The sequence below is a fragment of the Rhinopithecus bieti genome, unplaced genomic scaffold (genome assembly GCF_001698545.2).
Source record: "Rhinopithecus bieti isolate Rb0 unplaced genomic scaffold, ASM169854v2 scaffold_23868, whole genome shotgun sequence".
Lineage (NCBI taxonomy): Eukaryota > Metazoa > Chordata > Mammalia > Primates > Cercopithecidae > Rhinopithecus > Rhinopithecus bieti.
In genome coordinates this window covers 227,667-253,491 of record NW_016811202.1, presented here as the reverse complement: position 1 = coordinate 253,491, position 25,825 = coordinate 227,667, and the positions used below count along the sequence as shown (strand labels likewise).

At 37.1% G+C, this 25,825-nt stretch overlaps 1 protein-coding gene across 4 annotated transcripts in view; it reads right to left on the bottom strand.

The window, feature by feature from the left end:
- The window catches only part of ACER3 (alkaline ceramidase 3), a 159,647-nt gene that overhangs the window by 78,246 nt on the left and 55,576 nt on the right, over positions 1-25,825 (bottom strand). For 3 of the 4 annotated variants that reach the window (XM_017893547.1, XM_017893546.1, XM_017893549.1), the window contains exon 2: positions 16,916-17,026. In XM_017893547.1, coding sequence (XP_017749036.1) covers positions 16,916-17,003 — 88 coding nt within the window. In that variant the 5' untranslated portion in view covers positions 17,004-17,026. Of the gene's footprint in view, positions 1-16,915; positions 17,027-25,825 lie in introns of those variants that run through there. The other variant, XM_017893548.1, reaches the window with a different exon arrangement.

The following is a 25,825-nucleotide window of genomic DNA, read 5'->3' as shown; positions in this document are numbered from 1 at the left end:
AACCCAATGAGATCACTTGGACTCGGGAGAGGGGAACATCGCCCCCACTGGGGCCTAATCAAATGGGGAGGGGAGGGGGAGGGGGGATGGATTGCATTGGGGAGTTTTATACATGATATAAGAATGAATTGACGGGTGCTGACGATTGATGGTGCAGGCACACAAGCATGGCACAAATATACATATGTAACAACCTGGCACGTTATGCACATTGTACCTACGAACTTAAAGTATAGTATAATTAAAAAAAAAAGAAAAAAAAAAGAAAAAAAAAAAGAAAGTTTAATGCTGGGCTATGCCTTGCCCTTGGGCTCAGTTCAAGCTGATAAGGCTGCATCTGCTGCCTGGCTGAGGAGGGACAGGGAAATCAGGCTCTCTTACATATACCAAGGATAATACCCACTGCTCTGCTACAGACTGCTGTGCGACTAAAACTTAAGCAGACCACACTCCTCACACTTGCCCATGCTACACACCTGAGAGGGGCCTTGCCCTCTCTGGTCACAGGCCCCAGCTAGCACCATTTTGAGAATTTAATGCAAGGCTGTGCCCTCAGACTGAGGTTACCCGGCTGCAACTACCAACCAGCCGAGGGAGGCACAGGGAAAACAGACTCTCCTGCTTATAACTAAGACAATACCTATCACCCTGTTTCAGGCAGCTGTGGGACTGAGGACTAGCCTGCCCAACCCATCACAGCTACTAGCAACACCAACGAAGACCACTTGGCTCCCAGTGGATTGCTCCACTACCACTACTGCCATTACCCGTATCATACCAGCTGCCCAGGAGTCTGAGAACCTGCCCACATACCTGGCCTACTGTACTTCCACTACTAGCTTCTAAGCAAGTGAAGTACAGGCCCAAGAATTGGCTCTCCAGGACCCACTAACACTGGTGCCAGCGTATGCTGTTTTGGAGACTTAAAACAGACACACAGCCTACTTCTGCCACCAGTGGGGTGTGAATACTGGCTCAGCAGGTGTCCAAGCCCCCAGCAAAACTTCACCACAGCCTCAGCTAACTATACCCTAAGCCATAGAGGAAATAACAGATACCACTGAACCTGTGTACTACCAAAGAAGTCATACAAAGACCACACTACTGCAGGCACTCAAAATCAAAGCCAAAGCATCCTATTCAACCAACAACATATATCTATCTTCAGGAAAAAATTCTGCCCTACAAAAGCAATTTCAAAAAATTGGAACAAGTGAATACTAAACCAGATGTTTAGATATCAATGGAAGGACATGGGAAACATGAACAAGCAGGAAACTATGACACCATCAGAGGACCACAACTGTTGTCCTGCACCAGTCCCAACCAAAAATAATTCCTTGAAATGCCAGATTAAAAATTCAAAATACTGATTTTGAAGAAGCTCCATGAGATACAAGAGAAATCTGAGAACCAATATAAATAAATCAGAAAATCAATTCAGGATATAAATGAGAACTTTACCAAGGAGATAAATATCTTAAACAAAACCAAACAGAAATTCTGGAAATGAAAATTCATTGAAAAAAATACAAAATACATTTAAAAGCTTCAATAATAGACTAGACTAAGAAGAAAGAATCTCAGAACTTGAAGACAGGTCTTTTGAAATAATCCAATCAGACAAAAATAGGGAAAATAATAATAAAAAAGAATGAACAAAGCCTTCAAGACTTCTGGGACTACACAAAGTGACTGAACTTACAAATTATCAGTATTCCAATGGGGAAGAGAGATCAAAAGTTCAGAAAACATATTTAAGGAAATAGTCAATAAAAACTTTCCAAGTCAAGCAAGAGAGTTAGACATCCAGATTCAGGAGGCATAGCAAAGAGGACATCACTATGGCATATTATATTCAGAATGTCAAAAGTCAAAGTAAAAGAAAGAATTTTAAAATTAGTAAGAGAAAAGCATCTAGTCACCTATAAAGGAAACCCCATCAAACTAACAGCAGACTTTCTAAAAGAAACCTTACAGGCCAGAAGAGAATGGAATGGGATTATCAAAGTGCTGAAAGAAAAAAAAAAATCAGCCCAAAATTTTACATCCTGCCAGAATAAGTTTCACAAATGGAGGCAAAATAAAGTCTTTCCCAGAGAAGCAAACACTGAGAGAATTTGTTACCACTAGACTGGTCCTTCAGGAGATGCTCAAAGGAGTCTTAAAAACATGGAAATGAAAGGTCAACAATCACCATCATGAAAATACATGAGAATATAAAACTCGTAAGTCTTATAAAACAACTGCACAACGGAGGAAAAGAATCAAATGGGAACAGAACAGAATTTCATTAAACCACAAAGACAAAAAGACAACTAGAAAACAATTAACAATGGACAGGAACAAAGCCTCACATATCAATATTAACCTTGAATGTAAATGGATTAAATGATCCACTTAAAATATACAGATTGACAGAATGGATTTTAGAAAGCATGATCCAGCGATATCTACATACAAGAAACTCACCTTACCTGTAAAGATACATATAGACTGAAAGTAAAGGGGTGGAAAAAGACATTCTATGAAAACAGAAATCAAAAGTGAGCAGGAATAACTATACTTATATCAGATAAAATAGACTTTAAACAAAAACCGAACAGAAATTCTGGAAATGAAAATTCATTGAAAAAAAAAAAACCAGTAAAAAAAAAAAAAGAAAAAAAAAAAAAAAAAAAGACAAAGGTCCTTATATAATGATAAAGGTATTAATTCTGCAAGAGAATATGACAGTCTTAAATATATATGCACCCAATATCAGAGAACTCAAATTCACAAAACAAGCATTATTAGACCTAAAGAAAGAAGTATACAGCAATATGATAATAGTGGGGGGTCTTCAACACATCACTCACAGCACTAGGTAGATCATCAAGATAAAATAACAAAGAAACATTGGACTTTAGATCAAATGAACTTAATAGATATTTACAGAACATTCTACCCAACAACTACAGAATATATATTTTTTTCATCAGCACATGGAACACTATATAAGATATACCATGTTAGTCCACAAATCTTAAAATTTTTTAAAAAATCAAAATTGTATTAAGTATCTTCTCAGATCACAGTGGAATAAAGCTAGAAATCACTACCAAAGGAACTGTGGAAACTATACAAACACACAGAAATTAAACAACATGCTTCCGAATGATCACTAGGTCAATGAAGGAAGTAAGATACAAATTTTAAAATATTTTGAAATAAATGAAAATGGAAACAACATACCCAAACTGGTGGTATACAGCAAAAGCAGTGCTAAGAGGGAAGTTGATAGCATTAAATGCCTACATCAAAAAAGTAGAAAGATCATAAGTTAACAATTCATGTCACACCTCAAGGAACTAGAAAAACAAGAAGAAACCAAACCCAAAGTTAGCAGAAGAAAAGAAATAACAAAGATAAGAGCAGAAATAAATGAAACAAACAAACAAAAAAGCAAAGGATCAACAAAATGAAAAGTTGGTTCTTTGAAAAGATAAACAAAATTGATAAACCACTAGCTAGACTAACCAAGAAGAGAGAAGATCCAAATAAAAACAATCAGAAATGAAAAGGGAGACATTACAATTGATACCACAAAAATACAAAAAATCATCACAGACTATTATAAACAACTATACACTCTGCTTAGAGGAAACAGATAAATTCTGGGAAACATACAACCTCCCCAAATCGAACCAGGAAGAAATGAAACTCCTGAATAGATCAATAATGACTAGTGAGATTGAATCAGTGATTTTAAAAAAAAAATCTCCCAACAAAACAAAGTCTAGGACTAGATGGATTCACTGCCGGGTTCTACCAAACATACATAGAAGAACTAATACCAATCCTCCTGAAACTACCCCAAAAAATCAAGGAGGACATAATTCTTCCTAATTCTACAAAGCCAGAATCACCATGATACCAAAACCAGACAACCACACAAAAACAAGAAAGAAAACTACAGACCAATATATCTGATGAACATAGACACAAAAAAACTCAACAAAATACTAACAAATCAAATCCAACAGCACATCAAAAACATATAATACACCATGATCAAATGGCATTTATCCCAGAGAGGCAAAGATAGTTAAACATATGCAAATACAAAAATCAAAATATGCAAATCAATAAATGCAAATAATCACATAAGAATGAAAAACAAAAACCATATGATCATCTCAATAGATGCAAAAAAAGTATCCATTAAAACTCAACATCCTTTCATAACAAAAGTCCTCAACAAGGCATAGAAGGAACATATATCAACATAATAAAGGCCATATACAACAAATCCATAGCCAATATCATACTTAATGGGGAAAAGTTGAAAGCAGTCCTTCTAAGAACTGGAACAAGACAAGGATGCCCACTTTCACCACTCTTATTCAATATAGTATGGAAGTTCTAGCCAGAGCAATCAGGCAAAAGAAAAAAATAAAAGACATCCAAATTGGAAAAGAAGAAGTCAAATTAGCCCTGTTTGCTGACTATATGATCTTATATCCAGACAATCCTAAAGACTCCACCAAAAAAACTCTTAGATTTGATCAACGAATTCAGTAAAGTTTCAGGATACAAAATCAACGTACATAAATCAATAGTATTACTATAAACCAACAATGATCTATTGGAGGGCCAAATCAGGAAGGCAATCCCATTTACAATAGTTAAATAATAATAATAATGATAATGATAATAATAAAATATCTAGAAATATATTTAACTAAGGAGATAAAAGAGCTCTACAAGGAAAATTACAAAACACTAATGAAAGAAATTGGAAACAAATGGAAAAACATCCCATGCTCATGGATTGGAAGAATTAATATCATTAAAATGATCATACTGCCCAAATCAATCTACAGGTTCAATGAAATCCCTATCTAAATATCATCATTTCCTATTCTAAAGTTCATATGAAACCAAAAAAGAGCCAGAATAGCCAAAGCAATGCTAAGTGAAAGAGAAAAGAACAAGGCTGAGGCATCATATTGCCTCAAGTGAAAAGAACAGGCTGGAGGCAGCATATTGCCTGACTTCAAATTATACTGCAAGACTCTGTCTCAAAACATAATAATAAATAAAAATAAAAAATTAAAATTATCTAATTAATTTCTGTCTCCCATGCTAGACTATAAGCTCCAATGAACATTGGCTTTGAGAATTATAACTAGCACATAATAGATACTCAGTAAATATTTTTCAAATAATTTTTTTTTTTTTTTTTTTTTGAGACGGAGTCTCGCTCTGTCGCCCAGGCTGGAGTGCAGTGGTGTGATCTCGGCTCACTGCAAGCTCTGCCACCTGGGTTCACGCCATTCTCCTGCCTCAGCCTCCTGAGTAGCTGGGACTACAGGCGCCCACCACCACACCCGGTTAATTTTTTGTATTTTTAATAGAGACTGGGTTTCACCGTGTTAACCAGGATGGTCTCGATATCCTGACCTCGTGATCTGCCCACCTCGGCTTCCCAAAGTGCTGGGATTACAGGCGTGAGCCACTGTGCCCAGCTCCAAAANGCTCTGCCACCTGGGTTCACGCCATTCTCCTGCCTCAGCCTCCTGAGTAGCTGGGACTACAGGCGCCCACCACCACACCCGGTTAATTTTTTGTATTTTTAATAGAGACTGGGTTTCACCGTGTTAACCAGGATGGTCTCGATATCCTGACCTCGTGATCTGCCCACCTCGGCTTCCCAAAGTGCTGGGATTACAGGCGTGAGCCACTGTGCCCAGCTCAAAAATTTTTCTTTTCTTTCTTTCTTTTTTTTTTTGAGACGGAGTCTCGCTCTGTTGCCCAGGCTGGAGTGCAGTGGCCGGATCTCAGCTCACTGCAAGCTCCGCCTCCCGGGTTTACGCCATTCTCCTGCCTCAGCCTCCCTAGTAGCTGGGACTACAGGCGCCCGCCACCTCACCCGGCTAGTTTTTTGTATTTTTTAGTAGAGACGGGGTTTCACCGTATTAGCCAGGATGGTCTCGATATCCTGACCTCGTGATCCGCCCGTCTCGGCCTCCCAAAGTGCTGGGATTACAGGCTTGAGCCACCGCGCCCGGCCCTCAAATTTTAAAATGACTGAATTCTTAGTGGATCGATGCTCTAAACCAGAAATCTCATAAATTATTGTCTGTTCCTGAAATATTTCTCCACAAAGCCAAAATTCCCACTTCTTTCTACAAAATCTCTTTCAACACCAACAACTAAGTGCATATCAGTTAAGGAGTTGTTATGGGTTTTTGTCAAAAAAGAAAAAACTGAAAATCTTGTTACGGTATTCGGCAAATATTCTTTATTTGAAATAAAATCTCTGTTTCCAGGTAAAGTTGTGTTTCTCTTCTCCCCTTCTCTTCCCTGCTTTCTGTGTGTGTGTGTACACACACACATATTTGGTGGGGAGACTTAATTCAGTGTAAAATTCAAACAAGATTATAAGAAAAGAAGTTTTAGCAAAGTTTGCCTAATGTTTAGAGGTGTTTAAAATAAAGGATTCATTTTTTTCATTCACTCATCCATCGAATATTCTCATGTGTTTAGTTTGCACCAGGTATTGCTGAATGCAGAAAATCCAGAAGAATAAAACTCAACCCTACTTTTAGGAAGCTTCGTCTTATAGAAGGGACAGATACTTAAAAACATTATAACAGTACCACATACAGTGATATAAGTGCAATTCAAAAAGTAAGAATAAGGTATAGAAGTAGCACAGAGGAAGAAGTCATTTACCACCAGAGTTGATGGATAGGAAGAGAAAGATTAAGTCAGAAAAATACTCCTATAATCGCTACCCACTTCTGTTCCTAGCTTTACTTATTCCAAAACTCTCATTCATTGTTAAGTTGCTTGGTATACTATAGACTATACATAGTATTGTCTATATACACTTATAGTTGATTATAGTATACCAATAAATCTTTTAAAATGTTCAACAATTCTTTTAAAATAATTAAATATTTTATTTTAAAAATATTTAACCCATTTCCCATTTAGAAAAAAAAGTTACAAAAGTATTACAATGAACTCCCAAACACCCTTAAATTAGGTTTACTCATTATTACATCTTGCATTTTATCTTTCTCTCTCAATATATTTAAAAAGTTGGGCCGGGCGCGGTGGCTCAAGTCTGTAATCCCAGCACTTTGTGAGGCCGAGACGGGCGGATCACAAGGTCAGGAGATCGAGACCGTCCTGGCTAACACGGTGAAACCCCATCTCTACTAAAAAACATACAAAAAACTAGCCGGGTGAGGTGGCGGGCGCCTGTAGTCCCAGCTACTGGGGAGGCTGAGGCAGGAGAATGGCGTAAACCCGGGAGGCGGAGCTTGCAGTGAGCTGGGATCCGGCCACTGCACTCCAGCCTGGGCGACAGAGCGAGACTCCGTCTCAAAAAAAAAAAAAAAAGGTTGGCTGGGTACAGTGTCTCATGCCTGTAATCCTAGCACTTTGGGAGGCCGAGGTGGGAGGACTACTTAAGGCCAGGAGTTCAAGACCAACCTAGGCCAACATAGTGAGACCTCCATCTCTATTTTAAAAAAAAATTAAGTATATAAAATAAAGCAATAAACACATTGTTATTTTGCTCAACAATTTGAAAGTAAGTTGCAGAGAGCATGACCCTTTACCCCTAAATACTTTAGCATGTATCTCCTAAGCATGGACATTCTCTTACATGATCATATTATAATAAGCAAATTCAAGAAATGTATATTAATGTAGTATTATTATCTATTATAAAGTCCTTATTCAACTTTCGCTGATTCACCCAATATTGTCCTTTAGAGCTTCTTCCCCTCATGCCCCAACCCAGAATCTAATCTGTGATTACATATTGCATTTAGCTGTCATGTCTCTTTTAATCTAGAACAATTCAAGATGAATTATTTGTTTTTCATGACACTAACATTTTAGAAGCACACAGGACAGTTGTTTTATAAACGGCTCCTCAATTTTTTTTTTTTTCTGGTTATGTTCTCTTAATTTCATTCAGCACTTTTGGCAATAATACTGTATAATGATATTTCCTTTTCAGTATATCACACCAGGAAGAACCTGCTGTCAGTTTGTACCTTTGTTTTTGTTTGTATTTAGAGATAGCATCTCACTCTGTCACCCAGGCTGGAGTACAGAGGCACAATCCTGGCTCACTGCAGCCTCTACCTCCTTGACTCAAAGAATCCTCCTGCCTCAGCCTTCTGAGTAGTTGAGACTACAGGCATGCACCAGCATGCCTGTCTAATTTAAAAGATTTCTGTTTTGCAGAGACAAGGTCTCACTCTGTTGCCCAGGCTGAATGTACCATTATTAATGCTGTTAATTTTGATTACTTGAAAACAAGATGATTTCCCCACTGTTAACATTCTTCCCTTTGTAAATAATGAGTAATCTGTGAGGAGATACTGTAAAGCTGTAATTATCTTGTTGACCAAACACTCTGACCCAATAGTTTTATATTCACTGATGACTCTTGCCTGAATCAGTTATTTTATCATTCTGTTTACATTTATTAGTTGGCATTCTACTTTTTTTAAGCTTTCTCTTCTCACCCCATTGGTTTGTTTTTTAGAACCACAGGAACTCATGGATTTTTTTTTATACCACGTTAAAATCTATTACTGTTATTTTTCAGATTATTAAGTTCAGATTGTCCTGGTTTGGCCAAACTGCCTTCGGTGTCACTTTGACATGATTTGCTTTTTAGCACTTTCTTACTTTCTGACAAGATGTTCCAGGCTTATCTTGTACTTTCTCTGCCTTAGCCCAAAAATTGGCCACTTCTCCAAGAAGTTTTGGTTCCTTTCAATGCAGAAAGACTTAAAAACCAAAGCCTAGCACTATTAATAGGTATATTCATTGCTACTAAGCAGTCATTGCTCCCAGGCCCTTTCAGACTATAGAGCATTTGAAATCAATTAATCAAACAAACAAACAAACAAACAAACAAAAACATGCTGATACCTCTAACTCCAATCCAGTACCACAGGGTTTTTCCTTGCCTTGCTCATCCAAATCTGTATCTCCCTTTTCCACAGTGAGAATCCTAGCTCCTAACAATATCAATATAGTTTTTCAAGGCCAGACATGCTGGCTCATGCCTGTAATCTGAACACACTGGGAGGCTGAAGCACGAAGACTTCTTGAGGCCAGGAATTCAAGACCAGCCTGGGCAACACAGGGAGACCGGTTTCTACCAATAAATAAATAAATAAGCTGGGTGTAGTGGTGCACACCTGTACTCCCAGCTACTTCAGAGGCTGAGGTAGGAGGATTGCTTCAGCCTGGGAGGTTGAGGCTGCAGTAAGCCGTGATAACACCATTGCATTCCAGCCTAGATGAGAGCGCAAGACCCTGATCTCAAAAAAAAGTTTTTAATTTGCTTTTCTAATGCAATGGGTCAAGCCTGTAATCTCGGCATTTTGAGAGGCCATCGTGGGTGGATCGCTTGAGCCCAGGAGTTCCAAACCAGCCTGGGCAATATGGTGAAACCCCATCTCTACAAAAAAATACAAAAATTAACCAGGCATGGTGGTGCATGCTTGTAGTCCCAACTACTAGGAAGACCAAGGTGGGAGGATTGCTTGAGCCCTGAGGTCAAGGCTGTAGAGAGCCATGATTGCACCATTGCATTCCAGCCTGGGTGGCAGAGTAAGAACCTGTCTCAAAACAACCACGGCAAACAACCCCAAAAAACAAAATCCTAAAATGCATACAAAGACAGCTTCAGAATTTCTATACCCATACCACTACCAACAATAAACATATAGTAAATAAACGTTGTAAAGTGAGGTTTTCTTTTGTTTTCAGATTGGGGATATGTAATGAGAATACTATTTCAAAAGTTACTCAGATTTAGTCTGGATAACCTAGTTACATTTTTGAATATGTGAAATAGTAACATAATTCTGAAGTAAAAATACAAACATACATACTCAGAAGTGTCATTCTCTCCTCTGTCTTTTCCACACCGTTTCTATCCACCCTCTGCATTGACCATTTCATTATTTTCTGGTTCTATTTTCTTTTTACTAGCAAAAAAGTTGTATACCATATATATTATTTTACATTCTCATCTTTTACTTACTTAACATATCCATATCAGTTCAGGGACATTTCTCATCCTTTCTACATCTTCATAGTACTTATGATGTACATATACCAGTTTATTCAACCAATTTTCATAAGTTTGTTCACATTATTTTGTAATTACAAATAATACTACAGTAACCTTGTGTACATTTAATTTTGAACTGTTGATGGCATATCTTCAAAGAAAATTCTTAAAAGTGTGATTGTTGGGTCAAAGGATAAATGCATATATAGTTGTCACATATTGCCAAATTCAGCTTCAAAAACTTTTGTGTTCTCATCAGCAATGCATGAAGAATGCCTATGTCTCCTACAGCCTTGCCAAAATAGTGTGTTGTCAAGAGTCTGACATTTTGCCCATCTAATAAATGAGAAATAATGTATCAGTGTAGTTTTCATTTGCATTTCTCTTATTAAGTTGAATATTTTTTCTTATACTTGTGAGCTATTTTTTATATCTTTCTTGGAGAATTTTCTGTCCTTACCACTTTTTCCTATTGAATTTTTCATCCTTTTATAATTCAATGCTTAAAATTATTGGCCGGGCACGGTAGCTCACGCCTGTAATACCAACATTTTGGGAAGCTGAGGTGGGCAGATCACTTGAGGTCAGGAGTTCAAGACCAGCCTGGCCAACATGGTAGAGAAATCCCATCTCTACTAAAAATACAAAAATTAGCTGGGCATACTGGAGCACTCTGTAATCCCAGCTACTCAGGAGGCTGAGGCAGGAGAACTGCTTGAACCCAGGAGGGAGAGGGTACGGTGAGCAAAGATTGTCCCACTGCACTACAGCCTAGGCGACAGAGCGAGACTGTGTCTAAAAAAAAAAGAAAAGAAAAGAAAAATTGTATTGGGGATATTAAACCTTTTCTTGTGATGTGTATTGCAAATAATTTTACCATGTGGCCTTTTGCTTTTGAGTTTGCTTATGCTATTTTTTGTCATACAAAAGAGGCTTTATTTTTCAATACAACGTAAATGTCATATAACAAAAGTTTTTTTTTACTTTTACATAATTTGCAACCTTTTCCTTTCTTATACCTGGATTTTGAATCACAGAAAGTCTTTCCCCAAAGATTCTTCCCCATGTAAGAATGCACATACGTTTTCTCCTAGTAGTTGTAAGACTTTTATTTTTACTTTTAGGCTTCTTATCAATTTAGAATTTATTCTTATGTATAAGGCACACATCCAATTCTTTTCTTCAGCATCATTTATTAAAACACATCATATTTGCCCCAGTGACTAGAGATGCCATCTTTATTAATACTAAACCCCAATATAGGTTTGGGTCTATTTCTGCACTTTTTAAAAACTCCACTGTATGGTCTACTGGAATATCAGTGCTATACCATTCTAATTGTGCAGGTTTTACAGTTTGTTTTCGTATCTGATAGGGCTAGTAGCCCCCTAGGGCTCTCCTAGTTTTTAGGGATTTCCTAGATATCCTTGCATGTTTATTTTTTCATATAGACTTTACTATCAACTTGTCTAATTCAAGGGGAAAAAAAAGCTTATTGGTATTTTTATTAGAGTCATTTATGTTATTTTTTTCTTGGTACCACTGGTTTCTGTCCTATTTTGTTTATTTCTGCTTTTATCTTGATAATTTCCTCCTTTTAATGTTCATTTGGTTTACTTTGTTGTCTTGTTTAATTACCTTTTGAGTTGAAGTTTTAATTAAATTTTCTTCTTTCAAATTTTCTCTTTTATTTTCATTACGTGTTTAAGTCTATGAAGTATCCTTGATGGCTGTTCAAAATAAATCCCCATAGATTCTGATATGCAGAGTTTTCATTGCAAATATATTTCAGAAATTCCATCATTCAGTTTCCATTTTCCCTTTTAACCAACAATTAATAGAAGAGTCTATAATTTCAAATAGAAGCCTTTTTCTAGTTTGATTTAGTTGTTGATTTCTAGTGTAGATGCACTGTGATCAGAGAATGTTGTTTTAATATTTCGACTTCATGGACATTACTGTTTTCTTTGGGGTTTTTTTGGAATTTTTAAAATTTTATTTTTTAATTGACAAATAATTGTACATATTCATGGAGTACACAGTGATGTTTTGATACGTACAATGTATAGTGATCAGATTAGGGTAATTACTATATCTATCATGTTTTCTTTGTTTTTATGAACATTCTATGTGCACTCGAGAAGGGGGTGTAGTCTTATCAGGATGTAACATTCAGCATAAATCTTTAAGATCTGCCTTATTAGTTGTGTTGCTTAGGTCTTTTAATATTGTTTTTTTTTTTTTTTTTTTGGTCACTTGACTTCTCTTGTACCAAGTGTGACATAAAATCTTATATTATTTATATGTTTTTATTTCTTCTCCCCCCCACAATTTCTGCCATATAAAAGTGGTGGCTATATTATTTGTTACAGAGACATTAATAACAGAGGCATTAATAATGCTTTTTGAAAGGAATTCTACTTTATATGATGTCAAACTTTTCTGAATCACTTTGTTTTAGGTGTATCTTTTGCATATAGCATAAACTTGGATCTTGCTTCTGCTTTGTGAGCCAATTTGAAAATCTTTTTTTTTTTTTTTGAGACAGGGTCCAGGGTCTCACTCTGTCACTCACACAGGAATGCAGTGGTGAAATCTTGGCTTACTGCAGCCATGACCTCCTAGGCTCAAGCAATCCTCTCACCTCAGCCTCCTGAGTAGCTGGGACTACAGGCATGTGCCACCATGCCTGACTAATTTTCTGTAGAGACAAGGGCTCACTATGTTGCCCAGGCTTGATGAAATATATCTCTTTTTTTAATAGTTAAGTTAAACAACTCTATCATGTTGTTTTATTATAATTATCACGTTTTATTTTATATTTACCATCTTTCCCTAAGCAACGTGTCTTTTTTTCACTTTTTTTTTTTTTCTTTCTTTTTCTTTTTTTTTGTTTTTTTTTTAAAGAGACAGGGTCTCACTATGATGTCCAGGCTGGTCTTGAATGCCTGGGCTCAAACAATCCACCTGCTTTGGCCTCCCAAAGTACTGAGATTATAGGCATGAGATACTGTGCCTGGCCCTTTTTCTCTCTTTAAGATAAATTCTTTTGATATTTAGGAAAGGGGTATGATACAGTTTGGCTGTGTCCCCACCCAAATCTCATCTTGAATTGTAACTCGCACAATTCCCATGTATCATGGGAGGAACCTGTGGGAGGTGACTGAATTATGGGGGTGAGTCTTTCCCATGCTCTTCTCATGATAGTGAATAAGTCTCACAAGAGTTGATGGTTTTAGAAAATGGGAGTTTCCCTGCACAAGCTCTCTCTTTACCTGCCACCATCCATGTAAGAAGTGACTTGCTCCACCTTGCTTTCTGCCCTGACTGTAAAGTCATGATTCCCCAGCCATGTGGAACTGTAAGTCCAGTAAACCTGTTTTTCTTCCTAGTCTTGAGTATGTCTTTACCAGCAGCATGAAAACAAACTAATACAGGATGTTTTGTTGTTGTTTTAGGAATTATTTTTGCATTAAGCCTTTTTCAGTATTCTTATGACTGGATGGACATTCTAATACAGTGTGGCTGGTAGAACTTTCTGCAATAATGAAGATGTTCTATATCTGCACTGCCCAATATAGTAGTCACAAGCCATATGTGGGTATTGAGCACTTGAAATGTGGCTAGAGTGACAAAGGAACTGAATTTTACATTTTATTTAACTGTAATTAATTTAAATTGCAACATGTGACTAGCAGCTACTAAATTGAACAGTGCAGTAACAGTGGATTCATCAGGAAGGAGTCATGTGTACAGTATTCATGAGTATTTGCAGGTTTAAAACTGTTTTTCTATAACTAGAGCACCTGGAGAACAACCTGGTTGGAAGATAAAATCCTTGGCTTATACTTCCTCTTCACTTTTTAGAAAATGCTGCTCCACTGGTATTTTCTTTGTATATTACTGATAAGGTCTGATGCCAGTTTAATTTTTGGTCCTTTGTAAGTAATCAAGGCTTATTTTCAAGAGCTTTGAGAATAAGTTCATTTTTACAATCCAATAGTTTTACTAGGCTCTATCTCAAAATTGATCATTCTAAGTCAGTTTACCAGGCAAAACTGGACCTTTCAACATACATATTAAAGTCTTTTTTCATTTCCAGAAAGTTGTCTTGAATGATAATTTTAAATATAATTATGTTTCATTGGTTCCCCTCCATGTTACCTAGGGACTCCAATTATATGCATATTGGATCTTTTTTGCCTGTCTTCCATTTCAATCATTTTCTCTCTGACCTTTTTTATTTATCTCCTTTTGATTTTCTTGCTTATTTCTCTGACTTTCTACAACAGTCCTTATTAAATATTCAGTAGACTCTACTTTCCCTCAAGCACACTGTAATTTAGTCTTAATTTCTTTATTAAGTTCAATGAATTCTAATTTTGTTTCGTCTTTTTTGAGGGGAGTAATGGAGCGATTTCTGTTATTAGTTTTTAAATTTTTGATTCATTTCGTTGTTTGAGGCTATTTAATTCAGTTAGGAGTATTGTATTACATCTTCCTTCTGTTTCATAGTTTGTTGTGGGGAAGAAATTCTATCAGCCAAATGGTTTTGATTCTCATTTTCTGTTTTCTTTTGCCCTAATTTTGTATGGAAATAGGCTGCATTTTGGGGGGTCTATTTTATAGAGAGGGTAAAGATTTTAAGTGGCTTACAAGATTCCTAATTCAAGACTGGCCACTCTCTCAGAGACAGAGTGCCTAAATTTTCCGATGTAGGCTAAATATATTCGTGCACAAAAGAAAACAAAAAAAGGGGGGGTGAAGAAAAATGAGAATCAAACACCATTGGTATAATATAATATATATATAGATATATACATATATATGAACATGTCAATATTCAGGGGTATTCAGGGGAGCAGTGAAGGGAGAAGAGGTTGATGTGTTTTGTAACTCTTTGTTTTCAGTAGGATCTTAATTCCCCCCAACTTTCTTCTTTCCTTTCACTAACACATCTCCAAAGGGCACCTCCCCCTTTCTACTTATCTCTTTCCCAGAAGTGATGCCTTTCCAAAACTGCCACCTTAGGTCTGACACACTTTCCAGTCTTTTACCTTCAGACAGTACTGTGACCTACCAGATCTTAGACTGCTTTCATAGATTCTGCCTTTATTGTGGAGTTTTATCTTTCTATTGCCAATTTTGTCAGAATTAGGCCCTTGAGTCCTCTCTTCTCTTTTCCATATAGTTTTTCAAACATCTCCAAGTCTGAAACACTGAAAACAGTTCTGTTGGAATTTGGTCTTTATTTCTTATCTTAAAATAAATTGAAGTTCATAATATTCTTTCTCCTAGTAAGGCTGAAATTGTGGGCTGCATGTAGTTTCATTTGTTTTCCTTATTAATCTGTATGTTTTTCTGGGAGAATAAGTGGACAAACTCTAACGTAGAAAGCCACCATTATCCTAGAGCAATTGGAAGTCCCTCAGGTCTTTTTATTCTTATTGTTGTTACAGAGTGTGATTTGTCCATGTTTTATGAACATTATGAAAACACCCCAGAAAAAAAGCAAAGGGATAAGTTTGTAGACAAGTCTTCCTTTTGAAGATAAATCAAGTAACTTTCTTAAAATGCATACGAGCAACAGATTCTGAAATTAAAGTCTCTCATATCTAATAAATAATCTAAGGTAGAATCTGACATGATTCACTATAGCTTACAGTTTGGGGATAATTAGAAGTCCTTTCTGTCAATGTGGAAATACTCACCATGAGCTAAAAAAAAAAAAAGAAAGAAAGAGCCTTTAGCGAGTTATAAGAAAGAAATAGGGCCAGGCACAGTGGCACACACACCTATAATCCCAGCACTCTGGGAGGCCAGGGCAGGAGGGTTGCTTGATCTTAGGAGTTTGAGATTAGCCTGGGCAACATGGCAAAATCCTGTCTCTACAAAAAAATACAAAAATTAGCCAGGCATGGTGACATACGCCTGTGGTCCCAGCTACTTAGGAGGCTGAGGTAGGAGAATCGCTTATACCTGGGAGGTTGAGGCTGCAGTGAGCCGAGATTGTACCACTGCACACACACACACACACACACACACAAACAGAAAAGAAAATTAAAAAACGAAACTACTAGAAAGAATCCACTTTTTTGGCATTTTTTATTTATTATGATGATGCAAGAACATGACAGAAGACAGAAGTGATTTCACTACGTTATGCCCTGGTATAGGTGATTTACCCATCCACCCAGTACTTATTGAGGAACACTAAACTGCCAGACAATGGGGACACAGAGATGATTAAGACACAGTCCACCACCTCACAGACAAGTAGAATATATGTAAGTCACAAAAGGTTGGATGGTATCCTTTCCAAAAAGTTGAAAACTATGCAAAACCATACTATGTATACTTTTAAGGATATATACATACATAGTATAAACATGAAAACATGAGAAAATGATAAGCATCAAATTCAAGATTGAGGTTCGCTCTTAGGGGATGGGCTGGGAGGCTGAGGGGCATATAATTAGGGAGGAATACAAAGGACTTTCAATTTTATCTGTAGTAATTTCCTTAAAAAAGAAAAAGGTCTGAAACAAATATTATAAATTGTTAGGACCTGACAAAACGGGGTAGTAAGATATGTGGGTATATGTGTTATATTATCTCTATTCTTTTTTGTATGCTTAAAATATTTTGTAATTTCTAAAATATTTTAATCAAAATGCAGTTCAACCACTGGCAAAGTTTCTGGAGTTTTAACTAAGAAGTTTCAGAATATATTCAAGTTATGTAACACAAAATTGAAAACTGCTTTTAGAAATGAATGAGCAAACTGGCCCATTTGAACAGTGTTATACTTACCTGTGAGTGCTAAATAAGAAGCAATGTACCGTTTTTCCAGACCGTCTCTAACACTCTGAATTGCACCGAACATTGGCGGTATAATCATGATCAGGTTACTCACTGTATTCCCTTTAAGAGAAAAACACAAGAAGACATTTAGGTTCATCAATAACACTTTAAATAAAGATACATTCATGTAGCCTTTAACAACAATTAAACAAGTAACTTCTCAGAAAGACATTGGGAAGATATTTTCAAGTTGCTGAAAAAAAAATTCCGTACTCACCAAAAATTTCTCACAATAATCCAAATAAAATAAAGATACTTTCAGACAAATGAAACTAAAAATTTTGCACCAGCAAACCCACTAAAGGAAATTCTAATTTCTAAAGGCAAGCAAGGAAAGGATCTCAGGAAGAACCTCAGAGATACAGCAAAAAATGAGTTGGGGAAGGCAGCCTATACCGATGCACTGAAATTGTGGTCCATGGGTGCAGTATGACAAGATGAATACAGGATTGGCCTAATTTTGTTACTTGGAATGAAAAAGCAACAAATTGCAGTTTACATTTTGTATGTCTCTTTAACATTTCATTTTTCTAGTAATGTTTTAATTTCTAGTTTCTGTTTCTAGCAAAACATAGAAGGCTTAATTAATGGATCTTAATTTGATCTTTGCTCCTGTCTTCACAAAAACAAAGTGCAAACATGAATAGCAAAGGAATAGTAAAAACCCCAGTAGAAGATATAAGTAGATAAAATGGAGAAAGAAATGACTAAACAATATTTTATGAATTTGATTATGGGAAGAATAAAGTGGCACAATATTTTCCAAATTTCAAAAGAATGATTTTCAGCAGAGGTGCTAATGTCAAGACAAATAATCAATTAACTGAAAGGGTAGAAGAAAACATTTTCAGTCAAGGATTAAAAAAATACACTTACAACATATCTTTTCTCTGGAATCAACTGGAAAATGTAGTGAGTGCAAACAAGGAAACTGACCATGAGAAAGGATGACACTAGAGCTAAGAAACATGAGATGCAAAACAGACTGCACATATTTAAAGTGTACAAATTAAAATTTGACATTGGCTTATACCTGTGAAACCATCACAAACAAGATAGTAACATATCCTTCACCTCCAAGTTTTATTTAAGCCCTCCTTGTGCATTGAACTGTTCTACCATTTCTCCCCCAGCAACCACTGATCTGCTTTCTGTCACTGTAGATTAGTTTGCATTTTCTAGCCTTTCATATGATCTGTTTTAGTCCTTGTCTGCTAATTCTAACATCTGTTCCGGGTTGGTTCCAATTGATTATTTTCCTCATGGATTGTGTTTCTTGCTTTTTTTGTATGCCTGGTAATCTTTGATTGAATACCAGACAGCATGCTTTTTAAAACTTTGTTAGGTGCTGAATAATTTTTGTATTACTATAAATAGTCTTGAATTTTGTTCTGGATTTCAGTGAAGCTACTTGGAAACAGTTTGATCCTTTTGGATTTTGTTTTTGTGATTTGTTAGGTGCGTCTGGAACAGGGTTCAGTCTAGTACTAGCTATTCCGTATTACTGAAGCCAGGCCTTCTTTATTCCTTTATCCAATGCCCAGTGAGATGCAAATTTTACTATTTCGGCTTGTGGAAATAGGTACTGTTTCTGGCCATGTGTGTACTGGCTATGTGTGAACACCTGGTACTGTTCCCTCTAATATTTTCACCATGATTCCTTCCTGGCTTCGACTAGTCTGCTCATATACATCTGCTAATCAGTCTTCTGCTTTGTTTCCTCATCAGGGAGCCTGCCAAGTTGTTTCATATATTTTATCTCCCCTCCCCTTCCCTCTTCTCCTGTCTTCTGCTTATTTCAGGTAAGAGGATAAATCTGGTTCTTGTTTCTTCATCTTGTGTGGAAACAGAAGTTTGACAATAACTTTGTTAACATTTATTTAATTAATTAATTTATTTATTTAGAGATGGGTCTCACTGTGTTGGGAGAGGTAAACGGAAACTCAAATATCAAAATATGAAAAGAAAGTTCAGGGAAAAGCACAATGTGCAAAAGGGTATAATTTAAGAGAATTGTGAATGAAGATACGGTAGGAAGGTGTTTTCTCATATGACAGTAGGTGGAGCCAGTGTGCTCCACAAGCTAAACGGTTTTCCAACATTTGGCTGAATACATAAAGCCCTGAGGTGACTGGATAAACAATTGAGAGCTCAGTTGTATTTACAACTGTAAAACCATCACCCACAGCTAAAGATAAAAAAAATAGAAGCATTAAAATCTAGTGAAGCTGAAAAAGTGATCTATATTGCTTCATTGCCACTGTGAAAAGCTCTCCTTGCACTGTCAGCAAATTAGCTAGATGAAGGCTATAACTGATTTGAGCCTGAAAGCAACCCAGTACTTTTCCCCAATGCAAGTTCATTTTGCCAAATATTTCACTGATTATGCAGATGTTCAAATAATGTTAAACATTCCCAGAGCTTCAGAGACTTCAGAGCTGGAAGTAGATAGGGAGATCATCTAAATTCATCTCCACAATTTAGAGTAGGCATCATTGTGTTCCTATCTACTACCACCTTCTAGCTGTGTGAACTTAGGCAACTTATTTATGCTTAAGCCTTAGTTTCCTAACCAGCAAAATGGGTAAGAACAATTATGTTTAAATTAAATAATTGAATATGATAAAAACAATAAATGTGACCAAATAACACATACAAAGATTATTTGATATGAGAAAGATCCATAGAATATTATATAGGAACTTCCACAATCTTGCTGTTAAGAATTAATATCTATATATCGAACCTGCACACGTACTCTTGAATTTAAAATAAAAGTTGAAAAAAAACCCCACATACTACTTATGATATAAATAAAAAGTAAAAACCAAACAAAAATAGGTGCAACCTGGGAATCGTATTGGTACTTGCACCAGCTCAAGAACACTTATCACAAGGGAGAAGGTTTGCCTTCTAATCCAGGCCAGTAACAAGGAAAGTTATAGGGTACTCTGGTTCACGCTAAACTTAAAGAAAAAAATAATAATAATAACCATCATACAAATGTATATTACAGTACAAGGGACTCCTTCCAGTAGCTTTAAATTAAGATAGATATCAGAAGGGGGGGGAAAAAAAAAAACAGGAAACCAAGAGTGTCTTTTTTTTTATAGTTTATTTTATTTTATTTTTATTTTAAGAGTGTCTTACTTTAAAAAATGATAAACACAAATGTAATTCAACTTGACAAACATTTATTAAGTATTTTCTACAGGCAAGGCGCTAAGTTGGGAGCTAGAAGAAAAACTAACAAGTGAATAACTTTGGTACCTATCCTGAAAAAGTATGTATAAATGTAGCAGGAAAGACAGACAGGTAAACAACTAGCAAAAGAGAGTGATAGGAACAAAGAGTGCAAAAAAAAAAACAATATACTTAGCGGGAGGGACAGAATCCAAGATGGGCTTCAGTAAGAAGATAACACTTAAGCTATGCTTTGAAAGATAAAAAGATATACAGGAATGCAGGATTTTTATTACTACAAGAGTCACTCTATTTTCTTTTCTTTTCTTTTTTTTTTTGAGACAGGGTCTCACTCTGTCGCACAGAGTGAGTTCAGTGGCACAATCATGACTCACTGCAGCCTCGACCTCCTGGGCTCAAGTGATCCTCCCACCTCAGCCTCCTGTGTAGCTGCAACTACAGGCACATGCCACCACTCCTGGCTAATTAAAATTTTTTTCTGTAGAGACAAGGTCTCATTATGTTGCTCATGCTGGTCTTGAACTACTGGACTCAAGCAATCCTCCCACCTTGGCCTCCCAAAGTGCTCAGATTACAGGCATGAGCCACTGCGCCTGGTCAATTATATATATTTTGTTTTTTTGTACTGGCGAGGTCTTCTTATGTTGCTCAGGCTGGTCTTGAACTCCTAAGCTGAAATGATCCTCCCACCTCGGCCCCCCAAAGTTCTGGGATTACAGGCATGAGCCACTGTGGCTGCCCTAAGTCATTCTATTTTCTTTGGGATATATATAATAGTTTCAAAAAATATTTAATTTACGAAAATTAGTTCTTTTCATATTATTTTAAAAAATAAACATTACACATTCACTTTATTGCATGTAAGTTATTATTTAAAATATTTTTAAACCATCAATATTACCCAGAAATATTTCCTGGGTAAGGGGGAAATTGTGCAGATGGCTTCTGGAAGACCTCCATCCAGTCTAAGTAGGTTTATGGTGAAACATTTCATCTAGAAGTCCGGGCCTTTTGTCTTCAGTTTGCTGGAACCCACATTCACTGAGCAGAGCTTGTACTGATCATTGGGACGCAGTAAAAATGGAAATGTTCATGTTACATTCAAGAGGAAAGTACACTGTAAGTTTGGAAGAAAGGCCAAGTACACAGTGTTAAAGGATCTAGAACTAGATGTACCATATGACCCAGCCATCCCACTACTGAGTATATACCCAAAGGATTATGAATTATTCTACTACAAAACACATCACCACGTAAGGTTATTGCACACATTCCACAATAGCAAAGACTTGGAATCAACCCAAATGTCCATCTGGGACAGAGTGATAAGATAAATGTGGCACATATATACCATTGAATACTATTCAGCCATAAGAAAAGGATGAGTTTGCGTCCTTTGTAGGATCATGGATGCAAGGCTGGAAACCATCATTCTTAGCCAAACTATCACAAGAACAGAAAACCAAACACCGCATTTCTCACTCATAGGGTGGTGAAACTGAACATAGAGATACTTACTCGGGTAAGGGAACATCACCACACTGGGCCTATCTATGGGGAAGGGGGAGGAGGAGGGATTGCATTGTGGAGTTATACATGATATAAATGTATGAATTTGATGGGTGCTGACGAGTTGTATGGTGCAGCACACCAACATGCATAAGTGTATACATATGTAACAAAACCTGCACGTTATGCACATGTACCCTAGAACTTAAAGTATATAAAAAATTAAAAAAAAAAGGAAAAAAAAAAAAAAGAGAAGAACTTGGGAGCTCCATATCAGATATGGCTTAGGTAAACTCTGGCCTAACAAGATGGAGGTTATGGCGGAGGGGAAGACTCAGCACAAACAGCATTTAGAGGTCTAAAATGCTGCTTTGGAGAAGGATCAAAGATGAGCACAGCAAGAAAGATTTAAAACAGATAAGCATGATGAAGTCATGAGCCAGAGAAGAACAAGGGAAGTAACAGGGTCTTGAAATCCCTAGAGAAATATTTGGTGAAATGAACATGTTTTATTTATCCAAAGGTCAAAAAGGGAAAGTTTCCAAACTATGTTCGGGAATGAAGAGGCATTATTTAAATGACATAATCTGGAAATGGTTATTTTGATAATCCCTTCTTCCTCTCTACTTTTACTGAAACTTCTTTAAGGGCCCAACTCAAATCCTACCTACATTTGGTGAATTTTTGTTAATCATCCTACTCAAAATGACCACTCTTGTTACACCACCTACCATTTTAACCTCTCACCTGGCACTTAGCACAGATTGCCTTGCGTAGCTAGATCTCTTCACTAAATCTGATCAACTGATATTTATGACTTATCTCCTCAGTAACATTTCTTGAGGGCAGTGGCCTTATGTTCATTCAATAGCAAATACCCACTAATCATCTACTACAAAAGGCTCTATAAAAGAATACAAAAGAAAAACAGACAAACTGCCCTCATGCAAATTAAACTAGTTCCAAATTTTCAAAAGAGTACAGATATTTAAAACCTAATAGATATTATTTCAGATGTGGTTCAGTTATGACATAATAAAGTTATTCTTTTCCCCAAAATTAATTTAACAGATTCATCCTTCACCCCAAACTAATTTCAGTATAGTTTTTCATTCACTCTTCATTTACTTAGAATTAAAATGCATCGGTCAAAAATCATGAATGTATAAGACTTTGAAATGCATTTTAAATTTAGACTAAACCTTAATTATTAAAAATGCAGATGATTTATTGCTGTTAAAATCTCACAAAAGATACCTTCTATATTTGATATGGTTAGGTTTTCTGTCCCCACCCAAATCTCATCTTGAATCGCAATCCTCAGGTGTTGAGGAAACTGGTGGGAGGCAATTGGATTATGTGGGTGGTTTCTCCCATGCTGTTCTTGTGACAGTGAGTGAATTCTCACAAGATCTGATGGTTTTATAAATGGTAGTTTTTCCTGCCCTTGCACACACACTCCTGCTGCCATGTGAAAAAGTCCAAGTTTGCTTCCCCTTCACCTTCTTCAATGACTGTAAGTTTCCTGAGGTCTCTCCAGCCATGTGGAACTGTGAGTCAATGAAACCTCTTTTCTTTATAAATTACCCAGTCTCAGGTATTTCTTTATAGAAGTGTGAAAATGGACTAATACTGTGACAGGTAGTTAGGCATGAGTGGGGCAGAGGAGGGCTCTCCCCCTACCCACTAGAAATGTCGGGTGATATTTCAGCAATTATCGCATTGCCTCTCTAAGCAGTAGGGGTGCCAGGGAAAGGCCATTTCCGGATGGTCCACACCTGTTAACATCGAGACAAAAATGGTGAAGTATGATCTTGGTGGGGGTGGATATGCTCCACGAGAAAAGGGAAGAAAGCCTCAGATGGGCATGTGTATAAATCCCTGAACACACTGCACGTGCTCAATTCCAAAGGGTAAGGAAAGCACTGGGCATGACAAAAGGAAAAATCCTCGGAAAGAGGTGAGCCCATAAAGTCCTAGGATCAAGGTAAAAGGGCCTTTTTTTTTTTTTTCTGTCTTCTTTTGCTCTCTTCTCTTGGACCTTCAGGCATCTGCTTGGGTCTCTTTCAAGCAAATTTTCCTTCCTTTCCTATTCTAAAACCTTTTAAGTAAGCTTCCACTACTGATCTGAAAATTGCCTCAGTCTCTTTTTCAGCTTTATGGCCCTCAGTCGAATTCTTTCTTCTGAGGAGGCAAGGACCGAAGTTGCTATGGACCCACCCGTATGGATTCACTGCCAGTAACCTGGACCTCTTCCACAGCTAACAATACAATATTTTTATGATTTATTGTCATTAAATGGCACAAAATTTCCTCAATTGCCTTAATACATGCAAAAAAGTTTTTCAAACAGCTATTTATTATATAAACACACGAGGAAAAATCTTTTTTCTGACGACTGCACTGCCTCCACATTACAGACCAAGACTCAGGATTCCCCAAAGATTAGTGATCTGGGTTCTATAACCTTTTAAAAACAATATGTCATTGTCATCTTTAATCTATAAATAGAGATCAGCATTTTTAAAAAATGATCACAGAGTATTACACTGTATGGATATATTATAATTTGTGTAATCCCTTATTGGCAGATAGTTATGTTATTTTCAGGTTTTCACACCAGAAGAAAACAATACTGTGAACATCTGTATTAATTTCCTAGGGCTGCCATAACAAATTACCACAAACTGGGTGGCTTAAAAAACCAATTCATTTTCTTACAATTCAGGATGTCCACAGTTCGAAATCAAGGTGTCAGCAGGGGTGGTTCCTTCTAGAGACCCTGAAGGAAAAATTGTGCCATGCTTCTCTCTCAGCTTCAGGTGGTTGCTAGCAATCTTTGGCATTCCTCACCTTGCCTTCTGCTCTCTATGTCACTGTGTTTTCTTCTAAGGATACCAATCATTGAACTTAAGGAATATTCTAACTCCAGTAGATTTAATCTCAAGATCCTCAATTATTAATATATCTGCAAAGACCTTATTTTCAATTAAGGTCACATTCTGAGGTTCCTGATGGACATGAACTTTGGGGAGACATTATACAACCACTAGGACATTCTTAAAATATTTATATGTTCATACATTTTATTAAGTTCACAGGATGAATTCCTTAGGGTAGAATCTCCTCTTGGAGAAACTCCCCAGCTTCCCTTTAAGAATTTTCTTTTTAGCGTCTATCGGGGTAGGCAGCAAATTATAAGACCTTCCCCACTCCCTCATTTCCCTTGCCAAATATCACACTAATTCCAGATTCTTTGTCTGAAAAATAAGAATTAGGACTCAAATAAAAATGACACTTTTTTGGATACTTGTACTGAAGGTAGTGTAAAGCTAAAGCTAAGGCTTCCATATTAGGCCAAGTATATAATGAATGAGAGAAAGCTGTTCTATAGACAAAGAAAAAAAAGGTAGATAAGGCAGATAGTAGCAGACATGAAACACCATATGGTAGCGTCAGAGGCATTTGAACCAGAGCAACTACATCTTGAATAGTGGCTGGGCAAAATGAGGCTGAAATCTGCTGAGCTGCATTCTCAGGAGGTTAGGCACAGGACAAGATAGGAGGTCAGCAGGACTGGATTTTGGCTGATAAAGATGCCTGCCAAAATCCACCAAAACCAAGACGACCAAAAGAAGTGACCTCTAGTCCTGGCACTGCTAATCATATGCTAATTAGAATGTATTAGCATGCTAAAAGACACTCCCACCAGTGCCATGACAGTTTGCAAATGCCATGGCGATGTCCGGAAGTTACCCTATATAGTCGAGAAAGCGGAGGAACCCTCAGTTCCAGGAATTGCCCGCCCCTTTCCTGGAAAACTCATAAATAATTCACTCCTTGTGGCCGGCGCGGTGGCTCAAGCCTGTAATCCCAGCACTTTGGGAGGCCGAGACGGGCGGATCACGAGGTCAGGAGATCGAGACCACCCTGGCTAACACGGTGAAACCCCTTCTCTACTAAAAAATACAAACAACTAGCCGGACGAGGTGGCGGGTGCTTGTAGTCCCAGGTACTCGGGAGGCTGAGGCAGGAGAATGGCGTAAATCCGGGAGGTGGAGTTTGCAGTGAGCTAGGATCAGGCCACTGCACTCCAGCCTGGGTGACAGAGCGAGACTCCGTCTCAAAAACAAAAGAAAAAAGAAA